The sequence below is a fragment of the Nelumbo nucifera genome, chromosome 3, assembly GCF_055504915.1.
Source record: "Nelumbo nucifera cultivar China Antique chromosome 3, China Antique-T2T, whole genome shotgun sequence".
Taxonomy (NCBI): domain Eukaryota; kingdom Viridiplantae; phylum Streptophyta; class Magnoliopsida; order Proteales; family Nelumbonaceae; genus Nelumbo; species Nelumbo nucifera.
This window is the reverse complement of record NC_142651.1, coordinates 20,828,117-20,850,231: the sequence shown is the minus strand read 5'-3', so window position 1 is coordinate 20,850,231 and position 22,115 is coordinate 20,828,117. Positions and strand designations below refer to the sequence as shown.

Genomic DNA, 22,115 nt, shown 5'->3' with positions numbered 1-22,115 from the left:
ATGATCCTCAAAGCCCTTAGATTTAGTCTCCGATATTGATCTTTGACCAGATTGATATTGTGTACAAGACTTCCCCAACTACAATGTAGACTTTTTTTTTGAAGATAAAGAAAAAAAATTAGTGCTAAAGATAAAAGCAAATACAACTTAAATAGGTGACAAGAGGTCACTCCCATCAATAAAACTGCAACAATACAAGGGAAAACAAACAACAGACTTCAAAGCATCTGCTAAGACCAAGAGCTGCGGCAACCAAGACCCATGCACGGGATCAGCCAGCCTACATATCAAGTCTACAAGAAAAGGGAGAAGCCACGTCAGCAAGGGGTTAATCCAAGTGGCAGACTGTTAGAACAAAGTAACAGTCCTACAACAAAATGTAAGTCTTGTAACAAACTATAAACTGTAAACAACTTACCTGGGCTATAAAGACCAGAGGAAGAAAGGATGAAGGCAAGAATTCCATTCGAACATCTCTCTTTCTCTGTTCCCCCTTCAGTTTTTCCTCTCTCCTTAGGAGCTCGGTTCACTCTACGAACCCAGAGTTAGGCAGCACCTAACAGTTTGGTATCAGAGCATGACCAATACGCGATCTACAGCCAAGGAGGCACGGGTTGATCAGGTGGAAGTCGAGCTCCACCGAATCTCAGGCGAGATGTGAGGTATCAAGGATACACTAACAGAGATCTTGCAAAGACTAGAACGAAGCCCGTCTGTTGAAGATAGAGAAATCCGACCAAGATCGGGTTAGCCAAGGAAGTAACTGAAGAAGCAGCTCCATCTTGGAAAGAAACACCAAACTAAGCTTCCCAGTCTTCTCAGGAGGAGACCCCATCCCTTGGATATACAAGGCAGAAAGATTCTTTGAATACAACGAAACGTCCGAACCAGATAGGGTGGCGTTGGCAGCAACGCATCTAGATGGAGATGCAATCCTCTGGTATCAGTGGTATCATTGAGGGAACCCCCGTATTTCATGGCTCGACTTCACGGATGCCCTGTGTGTCTGATTCAAGGCTTCCGGTTATGAAGATTTTGACGAGAGTCTTGCGAAGATAAAGCAAGTATGAAGTGTTTGTGACTACCAGTTGGAGTTTGAATGTCTATCGTTAAGAGTCCAAGGGTGGCCAGAGAAAGCTCTGGTCGGAGCTTTTGTGGGAGGACTCAAGGAAGAAATTCGGTTAGAGGTCAAGGCAATGCATCCATCAACTGTGATGGCCGCGGCATCCCTAGCCAGCATCCAAGAAGAAAAGATAGCTCGAGCCTGACATCTAAACCGCCCATGGCAGCAGACGAACAAATCATTTACAGCACCCAGATCGGAAAGGACGGGACCCAATAAAGAAGGCAGCATCTTATGCAAACCACCAGGTAACTTAGGCCCGAGCCCCGTTATTCCATTCAAGAAATTAACGCGGGCAGAGATGCAAAATCGCCGAGACAAAGGTTTCTGCTACAATTGCGAAGAAAAGTTCGGCCCCGGCCATAGATGCAAATCTCAACAAGCCTTCTTATTACAGACTGAGGAGGAAGAAGAGGATCAGCAACTGGAAGAAAGATCGTCAACTGACAAACACTGGGCTGAGACCATACAACCAGAAATCGCGTTACAGGCCCTAGCAGGGTTTTCATCACCCCAAACCATGAGGGTGACGGGTCTAGTTCGGGGTCGCCAAGTGTCTATCCTCATTGACAGTGGTAGCACTCTAAACTTTGTAACCACTGTGCTAGTCAAACAATTGGGATTACCAGTTCAGCCCACAGCCTCATTTAAGGTCCATGTGGCAAATGGGACCTCACTCCAATGCGATGGAAATGGCACAAACATTGGGTTACGCATCCAAGAGCAACAATTTCTAGTTGATCTTTACCCACTGGAGTTAAGTGGGGCCGACATTGTATTGGGAATTCAATGGTTGCAGCAACTTGGGCCTGTTCTATACGACTGGGCCCGTTTGTCTATGGATTTCATGATAAAAGGAACAAGAGTGCATTTGCAAGGCCACTCAACTAGCCGAGCCAGCCCAGTAAGCTTGGCATCCATATTGAAAGAAGCACGAGACCCAAATCAGCTCATCATCTGGGGATCAAATCATACAGGCCCAACGTTATCCCAGGCCCAGGATACACCAACTCAAGCTGATTACAAACAACAGCTCAGCAACATTCTCCAACAATATGCTGCAGTTTTCAAGGAGCCAACGAACCTACCCCCAACAAGGAGTCATGACCACAGAATTCCACTATTGTCGGATGCGTCTCCTACCAATGTAAGGCCCTACTGTTATCCCTATTTTCAAAAACAAGAAATTGAAAAGCAAGTTCAAGAACTGTTGGATAAAAATTTTATTCAACCCATCCACAGCCCATTTTCTTCACCCATTCTTGTCAAAAAGAAAGACGGAACGTGGCGATTTTGTGTGGATTATCGGGCACTTAATAATATTACAGTTAAGGACCACTTTCCAATTCCGGTAATAGATGAGCTCCTGGGTGAACTCAAGACTGCAAGGATTTTCTCAAAGTTGGATTTACGGGTTGGATACCATCATATTAGAGTCCATGAAAGTGGCATTCCAAAAACAGCCTTCCGGACTCATGATGGCCACTATGAGTTCCGGGTTATGCCATTTGGCCTCACCAATGCCCTGGCAACCTTCCAAGCCTTAATGAACAACTTGCTTAGGCCACATTTATGTCATTTCATATTAGTCTTTTTTTATGACATTTTGATGTACAGCCCAACATTTAGTGGATTTGCAGATTACTGTAGACATTCTCATACAAAATCAGTTGTACGCCAAAGAATCAAAGTGTGCCTTTGGGCAGGCCCATGTACACTATTTGGGCCATATGATGGAAGATGGAAGGGTCTCAGCAGATCCGGATAAGATATCTACCATCCAACAGTGGCCAATGCCACATAACACCAAGGAACTCCAGGCATTTCTAGGACTCACAGGGTACTACCAACGCTTCATTAAAAGCTATGGGATAGGATAATTGCAGCACCACTGACAGTGCTAAAGAAAGACTCTTTCATCTGGAACAACAAAGCTTGGGTAGAGTGCGATGCGTCGGGACTGGGCGTGGGAGCAATGCTGATGCAAGATGGTCAGCCCCTTGCCTTCTTCAGTAAGGCATTATCCACCACACAAAATCATTCTTCAGTCTACAACCGGGAATTGATGGCAGTTGTATTGGCAGTTCAGCATTGGCGCTCCTACCTGCTAGGCCGTAAGTTTGTGATTAAGACTGATCACCAAAGTCTGAAATTCCTATTGGAACAACGGGTCCTTTCTCCAGACCAGCAGCATTGGGTTTCAAAGTTATGGGCTTTGATTACACTATTGAATACAAACCGGGAGCAAAACATAGAGTTGCTGATGCAAAGTCACATCAACCCAAACAACGGGTCCTACCTCCAATTGCATGTGTTCCAACAACCCACTACAGCACTACGGGACCAATTACAAGAGGAAACAGACAGTAATAAGGAACTCCAAGCAATAAAGGCACAGTTGTTGCAACAACCACGGGACAAACCGGGGTTTCTATCCAAGGGTCAGTGCTGTACTATAAAGGTAGAATGGTGTTACCAGCGGACTCAGCCTTTTTGGACCAGCTAATGAATTACTTCCATGCGATACTGATGGGTGGACACTCAGGATTCAAACACACATATAAGAGAGTGTCGTCCCAATTTTATTGGAAGGGTATGCTAAAGTCCATAAAGGAAATACATATCTACATGCCAGGTATGTCAACAATGCAAGTATGAGGCCCAATCCCCAGCTGACCTTCTAAAACCATTACCCATACCTAGCCAAGTTTGGGAAGATATTTCTATGGATTTTATAACGGGCCTACCGACCTCTGCCAGTAAATCAGTCATATTAGTGGTGGTTGATCGCCTTACAAAATACAGCCACTTCTTAGAACTGTCACATCCATTTACTGCAACTACAGTAGCCAACACTTTCGTTCGGGAAATAGCTCATCTTCACGGTTTCCGAAAGTCTACTGTTTCTGACAGAGATCCAGTCTTCATCAGCCTCTTTTGGAAAGGACTTTTTCGCCTCCAAGGTGTACAGCTCAGCAAATCCACAAGCTACCATCCACAGTCTGATGGGCAAACAGAGGTGGTCAATCGTTGCTTAGAAACATATTTACGATGCTTCACCAGAACCAAGCCAAGACAATGGTTCAGCTGGTTGCATTGAGCTGAATGGTGGTACAACACTACCTATCAGATATCGGCAGGAATGACTCCTTTTATGGCATTATATGGTCGTGACCCACCTATACTGATTTCCTATGAGAAGGGTTCTACATCAGTAGCTTCACTTGAAGAACACCTGCTGAATCGAGATATCATTCTACAGGAAATTAAACAGAACCTGCTCTGGGCCCAACAATGGATGAAACAATCATATGATAAACATCATAGAGAAGTATCAGGTTGGTGACATGGTTTACTTGAAATTGCTCCCCTACAAGTTGCTTTCAGTACAAAAACAGCAATGGAACAAGCTGGCACCTCGCTACTTTGGACCTTTCAAGATCATGGAGAAAATTGGACCTCTTGCATACAGATTGGATCTCCCACCAGATTCAAGAGTGCACCCAGTTTTCCATGTCTTAGTTCTCAAAAAATGCTTGAAACCAGATGCTATAACTCAACCATATCTTCCCAAATTCTCAAGTGATATGGACCTAGAAACAGAGCCAGTGCGTATCACTAATTTCAGATGGGTCAAGTCTCCCACATTGTTCCAGAAGCTTTAGTCGTCTGGTCACAGTTGCCGGAAGAGGATGCAACGTGGGAACCCTATCTACAACTGCAACACCAGTTCCCCCATATTGACCTTGAGGGCAAGTTCCAACTTAGGACCACACTGAATTTTTGGCCAGCACCCAGAAATTTCAGACTGATCTGAAATTGACCATATGTCCACCTTAAACAGCTTGAATAAGTAGGACCAAATTGGGCTTATAAAGCTGCATTAGTACAACAGATGAATAATATTTTCCTCTCTGGCCAGACATAGTACACATCTACTTGGAAATTGAAATCCTCTTTTCTTTAAAATATCCTGTGCTAATGTGCAACCTCTGGCTATCAGCCAGGCAAAGGCTTCCACCCTTGGGGGAACTGGTTTCCCCCACACTCCCAATTGAATCAGCCTCCACCTGATTTCTGATCAATATGGAGTACATTGACATGACTGTAAACTTCCCATCCTTGCATTCTTTCTACCACCTGATGTCTGCAGCTGAGGGATTAATTTCCATTGATTGCAATTTTGACAGAAGTTCCAAACACTCCTCCATTTCCAAGTCAAAAAGAGGCCTTCTAAAATTTGGAGTTCAAACCACAGATCCATTAATTATTTCATAACAATCAGAAATAGGCACTCCCTTCTGACCCAAATTGTATAGCCTTGGGCAAATCTCATAGAACTTCCCAATTCCAGCAAATCATCCTCCCAAAACCTTATGCTAGACCCACTTCCCACCTTAATAAAACGGAACCATCAGAGAGTTGAAACTCATTATTTCTTTCCATACACTAACTCCATAAGAGTGTCCCACTTCACCACCGCGTACCTACACGGCACCACTCTCCAAAATTCACCACCCCGTACCCACTCCCCACAATGTAGACTCTCACTAGAATCATTCTTCATCTATATATTTTTAGGTGAACCCATTCACACTAGGCTATTTTTGGGGCCAAATCATCAGTCTCAATAAAGCCCCCATACATTTCACCTATTACCTTTATAATATTGGAGCACCATAGAAAATGGTAAACCAAAGATGTGGATCCAGATTTCTCCTTTTGAGTCACTTTTGTCTTCCAATTCATTGGAGAAGCATCCTGCACACATGCTCTTCACCATTCCTATAATATGTGGTTGCCATTTAAACTCCATCAGGTTTACCTAAGGATCTTGCCACAACATGATATAAAGGGAAAATGAAGAGATAAAAGGCCCTGAAGTAAATTCTTATTTTATTTTTTTATTCTATTTTATTTCATTGAAAAGGTAAGGTAAAGTAATCTCTTTACTTTGACTATTAACAACTTTCTCCACGTACTGTTAACCATTCTTCCGCTACCCTTTGATCTTCTAATTCCCCCTCAAAGCACCCTATAGCTATAAGGCACCTCTGAAGAAGGTCCTTCTGCTCTGCCAGACTGCCACTCCAACAAGATCAGCTTCTGCGAATGTCACTCTCCTCCTGTCAGTCACACCCTCTTTTACCATTTTCTTACTCCTAAAACGATGACCCTTCTTAAGCTTTTGGCCTTCTGCCAGAAGATAACATCACTTTTCTCAACTGTCATACTGTCCATACTTGCAATAATGTCAATGCACCTGTCAACAATTTGCCTGGCCATCATGCCCACGCCTAAGACATCCAACCTACCCTCAGTGTGTGCTAAGTTCCAACGACATACTATGTCAAGGTCTTTTTCGAGAATCATTGCATCCTTGAGCAAGTCTGGCCCGTCAGCTTGCCCTATTGTCTGCATTACACCCATGTGTTGTAGCATGATTGTGCTGCCTGTATCAGCCTGCCATGGCGCATGCCCACCTACGCCTAGGCACTGGCCCTGTCCCTGGGGCCTGGCTAGGCACCCACTGAGCCCGTCAGCCCACCTGTGTGCCAGGCACTTGCCTATGCCTTGGCTACACACCTGCACCAATCCATCTCGCCATGCCACCCATGCCACCTCATGAGCCGCGTGGTCAAGTCTGCCTGCAACTGTGCATGAGCCAGCCCGCTCATGCCTTGGCCCAAGCCTAGGCCAAGTGTACTGTTTGTCTCAGTCCTTTGTCTAGCCTGTGGCCCATGGCCTATCCGTGACACTATCAAGCCAATATGTCAAGGGTCTGACAGCTAGTAACATGAAAAGGTTGATAACCTATTCAAGTAAATAACTTGAAGCCATAACCCCATAGGAAAGCATTCATAATTTACATAGAACCAAGTTGATCAATATAAATTTACATAGAACCAACATGTGGGTGATCCTAATGGAAGCATTTAGTTACAAGGAAATTCATGGTGGGTGGGTTTTACAGTACACACACAAAATGGATTCTAGACATTAATGAGCAAAAATATAGGATGCAAATATAATCAAATAAAAAATCAACTAGTTGTGTAGACATTATCTCCAAAAGACAAAGTAGCTATAGGTCTATATGATGGCTAAAGACTTCAATAGTTGATGCGACGGGAAGATGTTGATAATTGAAAAAGATAGAACCAAGAAAAAAAACTGGGCAATGCTGACATGTTATATTTCTGCAATGCAACTTGAAGAAATGTCCTGTCCAAAAGCACATTAAGACGAGAATTCAAAAACCAATTTTATATACCTTGTAATAGGAGCAAAAAGACCCTACATGCATAGTCATGAGTGCATGAACCTGGCTGTAACTTACTGGACACTAACAAGCAGTAATGTTGGATGTTACAAATATTTCCCATTTTCATATCCTGCCATCAAACTGAAAATTTATATTTATAGAACATGAAAAGTGCATGTTGATCCTTTTTTTGTCATATCATTCATTACATGATTAATAGAAATTATCATGCGGTTAGAGACTAAAGGAAAACAACTACCTTTGCAAATAAGTCTAACCTTCCATGAGTCAAAATCAATTTATATCCAAAATCATAAAAAGGTATGTAATCATTCAATGGGATGAACTCTTCATTTTACATTTTTACTGTTTCTTTTCTTGGCTTTCCATCCAGAAATTTACATGTAAACAGAAGGATTGAAAGGACAACAGTTGCCAAGTGATACATCATCCAATGAGAAATTTGCCAACCTACTTTTCTGCAGTTCTCATGATTAAACCCATAGTTATAAAGAAACCATAGGTATTCAACAAATTTTATATACTACAAAAGATAATGACATAATCAGAAGAAGCTAATTGATAAGTCATGCTCATAAAACAGAATTCACTATCACAGAAGTAATGAAATAATAGACAATAACCAGGGATAATGAACAATAACCAGGTTCAGTCATTAAACCATCACAATAGTATTAGGGTCAACCTCCAGAATGGCATTAGCTAGTCTTTTTCTAGTTAGTCGAAGAAAGGGTCCTACTCCTCTTGAACAATATACCCTTACTACTTCCTTGATGCATGGGCTCCATCACCTCTTCCTCATGCATATGTGCTTCCTTTAACTCACCTGAAGTGTGCTCAACAAACAATGGGTTGGTGAATCCTTTTGAACTTAATGCTTTCCCTGGCAAACTTTCTTGATACTCTTCCCCACATATCCCAATATTCCTAGAAGTCCCAGCTTCCGCGGGTGCCTTTGCCTTATATGCAGATTCCTTATCTCCACGATAATACCAGGTCATCTCTCCATCACCGCTGCTGCTATTTCCATTACTACCGCTACTGCTGCTGGTGGTGGTTTCGTCTGAAGTATCACTTAGCGTGTGAAAGATGGTAAAACTCTCTCTTTTAGTACCTCGAAAAGAGTAGCTCTTTGTGCTCCCATCATACAGGGGAAGGGCATGCTGTGGCTGTAATCCAACTCCATCCCTACCCAAACTATAGGTTGTTGAAAGCTTCCTTTCTATGCCCTTGCGCTCTCTTACCAAACCTCCCAACTTTTCTAGTACTTCATTGGCCACTGCTTCCTCTGCTGCCTTTTGCTCAAGCTCTGTAATTGTCCTATCAAAAGCTTTCTTCCTGACTCGAAGAGAACGCTGAATGCAAATAATGTCAGAAAAGCACTGAGATAGCATTTTCCATGAAATGCCATCATTAAAGGTTTCCAATCTTACTCACCCTCTTCTCTAGGAATTTCCCAAGGTCTCTCCCTTGAATTTTCTTTTTCCTCCAAAATATACAACAAAAACGGACAAAACAAGCCAGAACTATCAAAATGGAAGACTGGAATAATAGAAATAATAGTATTTCCCCTTCATTTCCTGTAAAAGGGAGCAATAAGAGCAGGTTGTGCTTCTATTTGTTAGTATTTAGACAGAGTTCTGTTTCACCTGTATAGATGCTAAGGTGCTTGGACCTTGCTTGGGCACAACTTGAAGCAAGCTTCTGTCCTGGAAACCAAAAGACAAGTCATAATATTAAATACATATTTCAGTTATAGAAATAGAGAGGTGATTATGCTTTCTTTTTACGTGTGGTACGGCATGGCAGTGGATTTCTGGTCTCTGCATCAAAGAGAACAAATTCAATATTAACCCAGAGATGAAAATCAATTGCAAAAGTAAACAATGCATAGTAGTTCTAGAAGGCACTTTTTTAGAAAGGGCAAATATGAATTTATAACTCAAAGAGGTATGTCATGAGGCTCCTGTACAACCAAAAGCAATGGGGCCAAAGACCAACAGCATGTGAAATTGTATATTATCTATGCTGCATATACAAAGAGTTCAAGCCACAATAAGGAAAGACAAACCACTTTATTTGAGAATTTTCCTTTTTTCTGTTGCTTCCCCTGTGGATTGAATCATAAGTACTTGTTAAATCCTGAGATTTATTGTAAGAGAATTCTAGTAAAACTTCAGCCTCAGTCTGGAGTGAAACAAAATTAACACATATCAAATAGTCAAGTTTAAGACAGCATGTACACATCATTATCTTCATACGATAATTTGACTATTGAATCATACTTATACATCATTATCTATTAACAGCTTAGGGGTGATTGCTTGGTGGAATGGTAATATCATGAGTGAGAGAACATGAGATCTAGCCCAAGAGTGGTCGCTTCATGCAAAAGATGCTAGAGGCTAGGTCCTTATCCAGCCCACCCCTCCCAAGATCCCAGATAGCTGGGACCAGAATTGGGTAATGGCCTTCCTTACATCATTGTTTATTTTAAGCAACTTTACAGAAAATGATTTTATTAGGGATCATCCCCCCAAGCTTAGACCCTAAATTTCTCATTCCAAGAGATTAAAAGTTCCCATTAATTCTGTTAATACATGGATGGCGAAGAATGTTTTCAAGAGAAATGCTAGCCTTACTCATGATTGAGAGATCCTTATTCTTAGCTAACTGGCCTTTAGCAAAGGATTAGGGATCCACTCTCACCTTTGGCTTTATACTTGTCCTTGTAAGTTGTCATAATTACTTAAATACCTTCTATCAATCCCATGGAAAAAGGCACTAACACCTCCATTCATACAAATACATGTAAATCCAACAAAGCAAGTAGATCCCAATCACTACCCTTGAGAGCTTAGAGTTCCTTTATTGTTAACACTATCTATAGGATTTCAGGTGCCGAATAATACAAGCTTCATTGGAGGGGATCTAATAATCACAAGAAGTCACATATAAGAAAACTGTAGATCTCACTTGTTGCAGCTACAAAAGCAAGAAGAATCCTCTCATCCAATGCAAAGTGGTGAAGATCACTCCCCAACAACAAAGACGATAATTGACCTAACGGAACACCAAGTAATGCTACAATCAAGAATGTTTCATGTTTTCAAAGTTAATTCCAAGAAAAAATAGCAAAAGATTGTAAATACCAGGATAATTTCCTTTCCAATAAATGGCCCCAATAGCTGGAACCAGCATGGTAAAAACTGCATTTATTGGTTTCATGGCAGAGACATATGTATATTCACCAATTATTCGACTTATCTTTCCATCCATCTCCACCTGAGAGAAATAGACAGCATATCCAGAACAATCAAGAAGAGGACTAACTTGAATCACTGAATCTAGTGAAGTTTCTTTTGGGAACTTCTTGAGAACCCCAGTTGGTGAATAAGAGTACAGGAATCCATCCAATGAACCAATAGATATCCAACCTGTTACATCAGTAAAAGCATTTAAGCAACAGATATCCAGAGGGCCCAATTCACATATCTATCAACATAAAGCCATATGTAGAATAAACAACTTGACAGGTAAAATAGAAAATATATTTACCATTGGAATCAACAACTGGTGAGCATTCTGCAGTACTTAATGGACCAACACCATTTTGCCACAGGATATTTCCGGTAGAAGCATCTAGTGCAAACACAAGGGCCCTCACTGGGATAGTTACATATACACGGCCATTGTTACCAGGAGTGATTACGAGTTGCTTGTCAAATGCACTAAAATCTTGGATCCATTTGAAATGAGGATTGAAAAGAGATAAGGAATATATCTCTCCTTCAGAGTTTGAGATCTGAAAATGTCAAAAAATACAGTTCAATAAATCCAAAATAAAGAAATACTGAAATATAAAGTAGATGAAGTACCATACATAAAATTCCTTGTAATTAAGAGCACTAACAGCAACAAAATCTGAAGTTCTCAAAGAAGATCAGGGTTTAAGTTTACAACTACAACAGCAATTAAGTAAACTCATATCTCTCATTTGAAGTTTGAATATGAGAAAAGAATATTGCTTAGTTCGGATGTGATCCTCATTGCCTGACAGTTTAAAATAGTTAAGAGTCTAAAGAGGAATTATAGGGGCATAAGGGGACCTTACATAAATACTAGCTTCACACTGATCAATGACAGGACCTGATGTAAAATAACAATCTGTGACACTTCTCTTACAACCCTGACGGTAACCAAATCGATAGAGCACAGGTCCAGCACTCCAGAGAAGTTGTCCATGCAACAAGTAAGCAAAGAGGCCCCGATTTTTTATGTTGATGAATATAGATGAACTCAACATGCTTATGGAGAGACCAACAATTTCATCTGATCCTCCCATGGTTGATTCTGGACCAAAGAAAACTTCTGCAGCAGATTCAGAATTTCCAATGTTTTGGAGTTTGATTTTCAGTACTCTATTTTCCGCAATTAAATACATCTGGCAGTAGTAGGTATCACACGCATTATTAGCTAAAGAAAGTTCAAGGTAGTAAGAAAAGACTTTTGGAAGGCAATAACCAAGTAAATTTTCCTGGACCTGTAAATTTTATAAGGCAGAATAAACATAAACAATGAACAACCAAGAAACTATTTGAAGAATCACTAGAATGCTGTGCTCAAGGTTGTCAAGGATATGCGAGAAGTACATTTATGAGAGTTCACCAATTCATTCTCCAGCACTGGCAAGCCAAACTTTAACTAGTTATATGGCATGCTTGTTACAGATTAAGCCCATCAAGCATCAAAAATCAAAGATCGAGAAAATGGTGAAACAGGTGTCACATCTCATTTTGAGTGAGAGATTAAATTCGTTCTGTTGTATGTCATTTAGTCCTTGAGCAAGTGACTTCTTTTATAACAATAAGTTGGCACTGAAGTCTGAAGTATTTAAATCATGGATAATAGGTCCTCAAAAATTTGAGAATAATAAATAATTGGGATTTTCCTTATACTACAAGGAGCATGCCATTTCACAAGCTCATCATTAATTTGGTCTTCATGCATATACCTTCAAAGAAAATTTTATCCACCCAACAATCAAAAAGTTTAAGACCACTTGGACAATGCTATATTTTTTTCTTCTTTCTTTTTCCTGGAAAATTTGTATTTGCATAGCTTTATCATATCCTATAATACATTTTACATTTTTGTGGACATCAAACTTTACAAAAATCAACAGTGGTTAGTGGCTACAAATGATATGTCTATCAATATATTAACCAGTCAAGCTTCCCAAGGGCTCTGTGTTTTATACCTCATATACAATATACATACTGAAAATGGTTACCTATTTCTTTCAATCTTCAAGTATGTAAAACTTCAGGAGTAAAGTGTATAGTTATCTTTGGCTTTTACTCTCTACAGCAGATTAGTCACCTTAAAGAAGTCAGGTTATAGCAATTCAAGCAGGTTCAGAAGAACTCCAATCATCCACCAAGCTACCTAGGCATATTTTATTTAACCAAAACCTTTGTAGCCAATGAACTAAAGGATGTCATTACCTTGCCTTTATCATCACAAACTGGAGCTATCTCCATATTACATGTATAATTCAGAGGTATAACCCATGCAATAGAACCATTGCTTTCAAATGCAAAAAGATTCCTTTCAAAACACGTGTATATCCTCCCATCATCTCCAATAAGAGGTTTAGAAAGCCTGTAAGCAGTCTTTCTGACAAACTCTTGAGCTGAAACAGAAAAAAGGTTACAATATAAGATATGACAAGTTTTAGTCAAGTGAATCAAACAAGTGTATAAAGGCACCCATCACAAGAAGAGTAGGAATGAAGTGCACTTTTTTTTATCAGTAGGAATGAAGTGCACTTGCACAGGCAAAGACAAACAAAATCAATAAGAGTATTTCTTAGGGCTCTTGAGCTCAAACAAAATAAGAGTGTGCAGTTGAATGCATAGAACAAAGATGTAAAATAACTCAAATAACTCATGGCAAGAGAAATATTTACAAAACATGCACATGCACACAAATACAAGGGGGGGGGGGAGAAAGAGTACTCTTAATGGCTTATGGCTAATAGGAAACATATGCGCTAGAAAAGCCATTCAAAACACTTTAAATATTTACTTGATCTAAACAGTCCAAAGTTGCAGCTATATTAGGCGCTGTTTGGTATGACTTTTTTTAAAGTATTTTTGTACTTTTGAAAGTATGAACATACAATAAACACAAACGCACAAAACCAACTTTTGATAATTCGTGCTTTTTAGCCCTCTAGCATACTTTATACTTTCTTTTTCTTTGTTAAATAAATGGGCATACTTTATACTTTCTAAAACACATGCAACAACACATGTATGGTACTTATACACCCCACAAAATGATAACATATATAAATGCCACATGGCAGCATAGGTACATCAATACATTCAACGACATGCTTGTGCCACATGGCAGCATATATGTGTGCAACATGGCATTTGTGCATGTTCAATGACATATGTATGCCATGTGATGGCATTTTGGATGCCATGTGGCATCAATGGCATTTGAAGATAGTCAATGATGTGTATGTCACACAGCAACATATATGGATACCAAGTGTCATTTGAGCATAGTTAATGACAAGTGTATGCCATGTGGAAGTCTACATGGATGCCATGTGGAAGTCTACATGGATGTCATGTGGCATTTGAGCATAGTTAGTAACAAATGTATACCACATGACGGCATATATGGATGCCACATGGCATTGGAACGTAAGTCAATAATAATGTATGCTATGTGGCAATCTACATGGATGCCACATGACATTTGAGCATAGTTAGTGACAAATGTATACCACATGGCGGCATATATGGATGCCACATGGCATTGGATGGCACATAACAGCATATATGGATGCCATGTGGCATTTAAACATATTTGGTCACACATATAACACATGATGGCATATGTGACATGTGTGCATATGTGCATGCCACGTGACATGTGCATGTGTAAAATATCTTGCTGTATCCAAATGTCATTATTTACTTCTACTTTAAAAAGTACGTCCTTGAAAATTTTTCATCCAAACAATTTTCGAAGTAAAAGTATTACACGTGCTCTGTACTTTTGTATTGTCGAGAGTACAAAGCACTAAGTATTACCAAACAAGGCCTTAATTGCTTTTAACTACTTCATATTTGTGGACACCTTAAATAGGAGTGATCATTTCAGCCCGGCCAGGCCCAGCCTGGAAATTATGGGCTTGGGCCTGGGTTTTGTGTGTAGGACCGGCTTGGGCCTGGGCCTGATATTTCAAGCCCAGTCCAGCGGGCATATATTTAAATATAAATATTTTGTACATAATGTATACATGTGTATATATGTTACTTTATCTTATATTATATTATATTTTATATATATACACTATAATATGACAGTTATAATATATATTATATATAACATTTTATATTGTATAATGTATAAAATAAATTTACGTGCATATTGTATACCATGAATAGGTGCAAAGCCCGATCCGGCCCATGATCACCCCTACCTTCAATGTAATCGCTGATATTCTTTTTTACTACTTGGACCTTTTTCTCATATTTTCCCAGTTTCCATTACTTCTAATCATACCCTGTGTAATGCTAAGTAAATTTCCTCTTAAATGGACGAAGCTAGCCACTTTACCAGTTCAACGTTCGGCTTAATTTTTAAAGCATTCTTCTAGAGAGCACGGGAAAAAACAAATTACCATGTTCAAATGAATGATCTCTTGTCCAACTAAGCTGAACTGGATTTAGTCCCAACTCCCAAACCACGCAAGTATGCCTATAACTTATTTATAGAAGTTAATACCCCGTTAAATATAACCATAATGCAGGCAGCTTTATTCCTGAATCTGTTCCAACAGCATTTTGTGATTCAAGGTTGATTGGCCGGCACCCATTTTTAAGCATGTATCTGACAAAGAGCCTCCTTTCTTTAAACAAAAATGACTTTGCTTTCATTTTATTTATTAATTCCCCCGCTTCCAATTTTCTTTTGAGGGATCCTAAAAGGTAAAATGAGTCTAAATGCTTTCTTCTCCTTTCGTTCTTTTTTTTTTGTTTTTGTCTTTTCCTTTTCAATGTTATGATCAAGTATATGAACCCAAAAATTGGGTCCAAAATCCATTTCACACTAACTCAATCCTCTTTTGGAAAACAGAGATAAAAGTCTTTTAAGTACATAAAAAACTCCATGAATCTTTAAACAATAAGATTTCATGCATGCGTAAATTAAAAAAAAAAAAAAGTAAAAAATGCATTCAAATTAAATAAGAATGCGGTTACAAATTTAAATGATTGAGAAGGTTGGAGAGAAATACCGATGAATGGACGCATGTAGCCAGGAAATTTTTGGAAATCCGGCGACTGGGAGACAGCGGCGGATTCAAATTCGTGCAGGAGGAGAATAATAATGACGGAAAGGGATTGGATCGACATAGAGAAAAATCGACAGTAGAATTGTCAAGTTGAAAGCCATTATAAGATTGACAATCTAGAAACGGTTATTTAACCGCTCTGTTTCTGGCGGGAGAATTCGAATCCCAACTTATAGCTCAGACGGCTGAGAGAAGTTGGCCAGTAGCTTCGAACCTTCGGGCTGCAGCACTCCGGATAGGCGGACGGCCCTTCAAATGACCGACTAGAGCGCGTTTGGGATGGCTTCAGCAGTAGTCACGTTACAAATCAATTGAGGACCAATTTGGTTAGCGGGAACAAGGGTCTGGAATTGGAATAAGAATGTTCCGATCGTTTGATTGGGCCGAATCGGAATCCAATTCCCATTCCAAGTAGAATGCCATTTTTACGTTTAAAGGAATGGTCATTCCTCCCTCTCCATGGGAATTCATTCAAGCTAATTCCGATTCATGCTTGAACCAAATAGACCAAATAAGCAAGAGGAATGGACTATTTCGATTTTATTTCACAAAGATTTTGATTTCAACTGCAAAGCCAAACAGACCCTAAAATTACCAAAAAAGTTGATTTAATTGTTAAAATGCTAGTGGTTTTTAAATTTGGGGTTTTTACCGTTCAGTCCACCTCTAAGTGGAGCTACTAGTAGACTAGGGATGGATTAAATCTACCCGTGGATTGATGTCAAATTCATGAACAAGATGTGATTTATAGGGGGACTACTAATAGACTAAGAGAAAGCTGCAAATTAGATTTCTGACAAAGATTGCAGTCCAAAAATCCATTCAAATTTTAGTTGTTAGCGTGAGACCTACCTCGGAAAGCCATAAGCCACTGCATGGGAGCATTGGTCGATTTGGTTTTGTTTAGAAGGGAAAAACCTGGAACTTATCTTATAAGAGTTCTTTCTAGGTGTTTAGAACCAAAACTTACCCTGTCAATATTGATTCCAATGTCGATTTTGGCCTCGGCAATTTCTAGGCTCTATCCATGAAACTTATTATTTCCTTCTATTTAAAAACAACAAACGTGTGTGTATCTTTGAGTATGTTATGTTTTTTAACACTAAAAATTATAAATGTGACATAATTACATAATCGTTGACTGTATATATTGATAATGTTACTATTAATACGCACGCTTGATTGATTAAAAAACACAATAAACTTGATTCTTAAGTAAATTATCATAATATATTAACATATAGTTCAAATCATTATAATTTAAATTTTGCAAATATTACTTTTTGCATTATTTATTATATCTATATCTATCATATCATACTATTCAAAGTATGAATGGGGGTGATGAACTTTTCTTCGTAACTAAAATACCCCTACTTTGAGGGCTGAAGATGTAACTTGAACTACTACTTTCACCTCATTTAATTCATTCTCGTTAAGCATTATATATTTATGGTATTAACTCTCTTTCTCTCTTTGAATCATATATTTAAGGTGTTTTCTCATTAATAAATTATACTAATTAGATCTATATAAGACTTAATGAATCTTATATAGCTTTATAATCCACGTTTTTTTTAAACCAAACCCCCCAAAAAAAAACATTTCTTCAACGTAGGTGCTGGGTGAGAAATTCAACCATCTAAGTCAAATGAGTCAACCCATGATGTCATAGTTAAATAATATTTTTTAAATAAAAATAAATATAAAAAGTTGTAAAGAAATTGAACATATCTCTTACATTTTATGTTAATCATGTCACATGAAAATAACTATGCTAAACTAGAATTGTGTTTATTAATGATATAAATGAAATATGAAATTTAAAACTGAACAAAAAATTAAATTGTTTCCATGTGTTGGTGGTAGGTAAACAATCAAATTTTTGGGTCAAATTTGTCACCCTTTGATGTCATAAGTAATAATAAAAAACTTAAAAAGATAAACACACAAAAAAAAGAAAAGAAAGGTTACATGAATTTTGTAGAAAACATTTAGGTACATCTCTAATATTGTATATTCATTCTATTAAACAATTGTGTGATATGTAGGAATTATTTTTATACGTAAAAATATAAAAATAACTATGGAAAAAATGAACACACGTATATCTATACTATGCTACTATTAGAAGTACGAATTAGCTTATGGAACTTTTTTTCACTAAAGCACCCTACTTTTGAATTTAGTCTCTTTCTAATTGTAAAGGTAGAAAATGTAATTTGAAATACTACTATTTGGTTTATTCAACTCCCTCTCATAAATTATATTAAGGTATTGACTTGTATTATCTCTTGTTAATTTGAAATACCTAAATAAAGTTTGTAGAAAATTTTTTGGGCACATCTATGATATTATATAAGTGTGATAGATAATCATTACTTTTATCAATGAAATACAAAAAAAAATGTAGAGAAATTTGGACACATATTATTTTATCATCATCATTTAAAATTCCCACATGTAAAAACACATGCATATTTTCTAGTACATTTAAAGATTAAATTGAAGAAAAAGATTTAGTTAAGTGGCTTTGTGGTCAATGAGACCATGGTCTTTGTAACCATGAGTGATTGGGTTCAAACCTTTACATCTCCAAAGTATTTTGGGATTTATTTTAAAGTAGGGGCGCAAATGGATCGGATCATGATCCGATATCTGATCCTGTTTGGTCAAATTCAGATCACACATGTTCGAACATTCGGATCGGATAATATGATTCGACCAGAAATCATATTCGGATTTGGATCACTCCTATCCGGTACGAGAAGATCCGATCTGATCCGATATATTATATATTTATAAATATAAATATATATGTCATTTATTTATTTATAAATATATTTTTAATATTATATTTTTATAAACTTGTTATATTATTTATTTTTATAAAAATATGTATATATGATGAAAATAATTAAAAAATACTTGTATTTATTGTTTTTACTTTATTTAAATTAATATATTTTATTTTTATTTTATTAATTTTTAAAGAAAACAAGTCGGATCAGATAAGATATGAAGATCCGACTTACTGATAGGATTCGAATTCAAATCAAGTCCTACCAGATCCGATTGGGTCTTCGGATCGGATCCAACATGAACAGTGCTAGATCATATTCGAATATACCCTGGTTCAAATTTGATCCGATCTGTTTGCATCCTTATTTTAAAGCAAGTCCAATTCCATGAAAGCCAATTAAGGTTGCTTCTTCAAGTCAATTTAGGTAGGGTAAGTCCTCAAACCCTAAAACCTGCCTAAGTATAGTAAATTTAAGGCTATTTCAAGGTTGGTTCCTTTTGGTTCCATGTAGAATCTACATATTTGCTCACCCTAGTTAATGATCCTACTTAGCCAAAGGACATGTGTCTGATTAGATGCATTTTACTCTTAAATTTTAGGGGTTTAGGGTTTTATTAGGCTTTAAGGTTAAAATTTATAAGTTTAGGGTTTAGAGTTTATGATTTAAGGGTTTAAGTTTAGGAAATGGGAAAGAAGTTTAAGATGGGGCTTTAAGGGTTTAACGATTTAGAGTTTAAGTTTGTAGGTTTTAGGGTTTGGGTTTATAAGTTTAGGGTTTAGAGTTTATTATTTAAAGGCCTAAAGTTTAGCCCACATTTGGGAACACTTAAATAAGCACTTATTTTAAGTGATGGGACAAAGGCCATGTTTGATGATTAAGTACTTATTTCACAAGTACTTCTTAGAAGTACTTTCTTTAACAACCACTTAAGGGTGTTTGGCAACCCACTTTTAAAATCACTTATTATGTTTTTAAGCACTTATTGGGGTGAGAATGTTTGGTAAGCTACTTTTTCCATAAGTGCTTATATTGACACAAATGACAAATTTAGCCCTCACTTCACTCATTTTCAACATCATTATTTGCATACAAAATAATTCAAACAATGTAAAAAAAAAATATACAAGAATGAAGAAAAAATAGGGGAGTTTCAAGTTAAAAAAAAACCAAGAAGAATGATGCATTTCTTCATCAGAAACAACTCGTATTTGTCACTAATTTACCCACTTTTTTTCTGGGGTATCTTCTTTCCCTGTTTCTCGGTTCCAATTAAAGTTTTTCGAGCTTCAATTTCAGTTTCTCTTTCTGGGTACCAGTATTTCATCCCTTTTTTTTCATTTGCTTTCGACAGTAGAATAGTATTCCAATTGAACATTTTCTTCAGTCACCAAAAAAGAAAAGAAGGAAGGGAGTTGTTCTCTTCTCGATGCATAGAGTACAGAGATGGAACCCACCTCATGCTCACCGCATTCTCTTTTACGGAGTGTTGCTGCACACATGGAGTACAGAGACGTTCAAAGCTATAGGAAATGCAGTATGCAAATTCAGAAGTTTTGATGATAGGAACCGCCGCTGGGAGCAGTTACAGTTCCCTAGAATCCTGATTGAAACTGACAATGCGATGAAGATTCTGACGTTGCTAGACCTGTTCTACATAGAAGAAAAGTTCCAACTAAGAATTGCAGTAGCAGGGAGAGAAATAGGGGAGAGATCGGGAGAGGAACTTACAAAGAGGAGCCAAGATTTGGCGACTAGAAGAAAAGAAAGACGAAAGGTTTCCAATGGCAGAGTTGGTCGGCAGGGAGGTGAGGTAGATGAAAGGACAGAGCAAGGAAGGGAGGGGCTGAAGGAAGATGACGAAGCTGAAGCCATGAAGCGTCAGATTGGGGAGTGGGGACAAGTCAGGGAAGAAGATGATGAACAATGCTTTTTGGGCGGAGAGTATTTTAGGTATTATAAAAATTTATTAGGGACTGGTTCATCCTTTTTTTTTGAGAAGTACTTCTTCAAGAAGTACTTAAAAAAAAACCAACTTGAAGTCAATTTTTCAAAGAAGTACTTCCTCACCACTTTTTTACCAAACACCCATATGTACTTAAAAAACACTTAATGTGTGGTCCCATGCCTTAAAAGAAGTACTTGTTAAAAGAAGTACTTCTTTTAAGTGTTCTCAAACATGATCAAAGTTCTCATTCTTGTTTAGCAAGAAAAGCCCAAAATAATTGCTTATTTTGAAAACAAGCACTTAAAAAAATAAGCAGGGTGTGGGTGGCTTTTATTAAGTGCTTATTTAATAAGCATTTATTTATTTTTTTGGAAAAAACTATCCCCAAATATTAATATAATTTGCAAGGATTCTCCCCCTTTTTAAAGGACTTTGGAACCCTATCATCTTCTCCATTTGAATGTCCAAGAGTAGCGATGGTGACTTTCCTAGTACTCTCACATCTTTAGGTGTGCAAAACCCCATCATTTAGCCCTATTTTCTCCATATTATTTGCTTCATTTTTTTTTCATTTATACACATCATTTTCCTTTTCCCGTGTTATTTTGGATCTTAATGCCCTAAGGCTGCGTTTGCAAATGATACAAATAAGTGTGAATGCAAATATGTAGAGTGTAAAACGGTTCATATAAAATGCAAAATTGGGTTAGTTTTGCACCAACAAATTTATCTTCTTACCAAACAAACTTTTAGTTGTAATGGATGCAAACATGAATTCCAATAAAGCATATGCTTTTTTTATCAAAAGCCCACTTGAATGCAAATTTACTTCTTTTTTATTGACGTACTTTTACATCTTATTATCAATGTAAATATGCGGTGTTCTGTCATTTGTCAATGATAAATATAATGTTGCCAAAAACAGACAAAAATGAACTAGAGTGCAAATTTACCCTGAACTGGGATTTACATTCCATTTGCATCATTTCCAAACACAGCCTAAGTTGCAATGGACTTTCAAATCCAATACCTAATCTACAGTAGCCAACAACGTCCTCTTTAACACCTTCATTTTTCTATGTTTTTTCATCAAAATGTGTTGATATAATAATAAAAAATGTTTTAATATATGATTTTATTAAGTTAGGGTTATAATTATAATTACAACAAAAATAAGTATTGTAGAATAAGTGGCTAACCAAAAACTGCAACACAAATAAGTGTTTAAAATGAGTAGAAGTAATTTGGAAAAAAACTCCTAAAACACTAATAAATACTTAAAATAAGTAATTATTTTAGATATAAAAATCATGAGATGGTCAAACTCTTTTGCTTTTGTTTAACTATGGCAAGAGTCAATTAAAACTTTATACAAAAGCTATGTAGTTTGGTGAAAATTCGAAGAACCTAAATCAGCTATATATCAACCAATCATTTGAAGGGGTGTATGCCTGTAGTTTGAATTATGAAATGGTGAAATGAAATACAAATGAGATTAGGGGTGATCATAGCCCAAGAAGGGTTTGGCCTAAGTCTGAGCCTATAGCTTTTATTTATAAATACATTAAACATATAAT

The 22,115-nt window shown here is 37.6% G+C and overlaps 1 protein-coding gene across 4 annotated transcripts; it reads right to left on the bottom strand.

Annotated features, from left to right (window-relative positions):
- Positions 1-7,959: 7,959 nt before the first annotated feature.
- Positions 7,960-16,296, bottom strand: GEX3 (gamete-expressed 3). 4 transcript variants are annotated; one of them, XM_010264154.3, is made up of 10 exons: positions 15,733-16,294; positions 12,917-13,104; positions 11,524-11,853; positions 10,968-11,214; positions 10,562-10,846; positions 10,386-10,472; positions 9,200-9,232; positions 9,059-9,118; positions 8,847-8,989; positions 7,960-8,764 (listed from the first exon to the last, which is right to left on the bottom strand). In XM_010264154.3, the coding sequence occupies exons 1-10, from the start codon at positions 15,848-15,850 to the stop codon at positions 8,123-8,125; spliced, it is 2,133 nt and encodes a 710-aa protein (XP_010262456.1). In that variant the 5' UTR covers positions 15,851-16,294; the 3' UTR covers positions 7,960-8,122. The 4 variants fall into 4 exon arrangements, with proteins under 4 accessions (XP_010262456.1, XP_010262471.1, XP_088757543.1 ...); XM_010264169.2 differs by having other exon boundaries at positions 11,524-11,780; XM_088901417.1 differs by lacking the exon at positions 11,524-11,853 and having other exon boundaries at positions 15,733-16,296.
- Between the last annotated feature and the right edge of the window lie 5,819 nt (positions 16,297-22,115).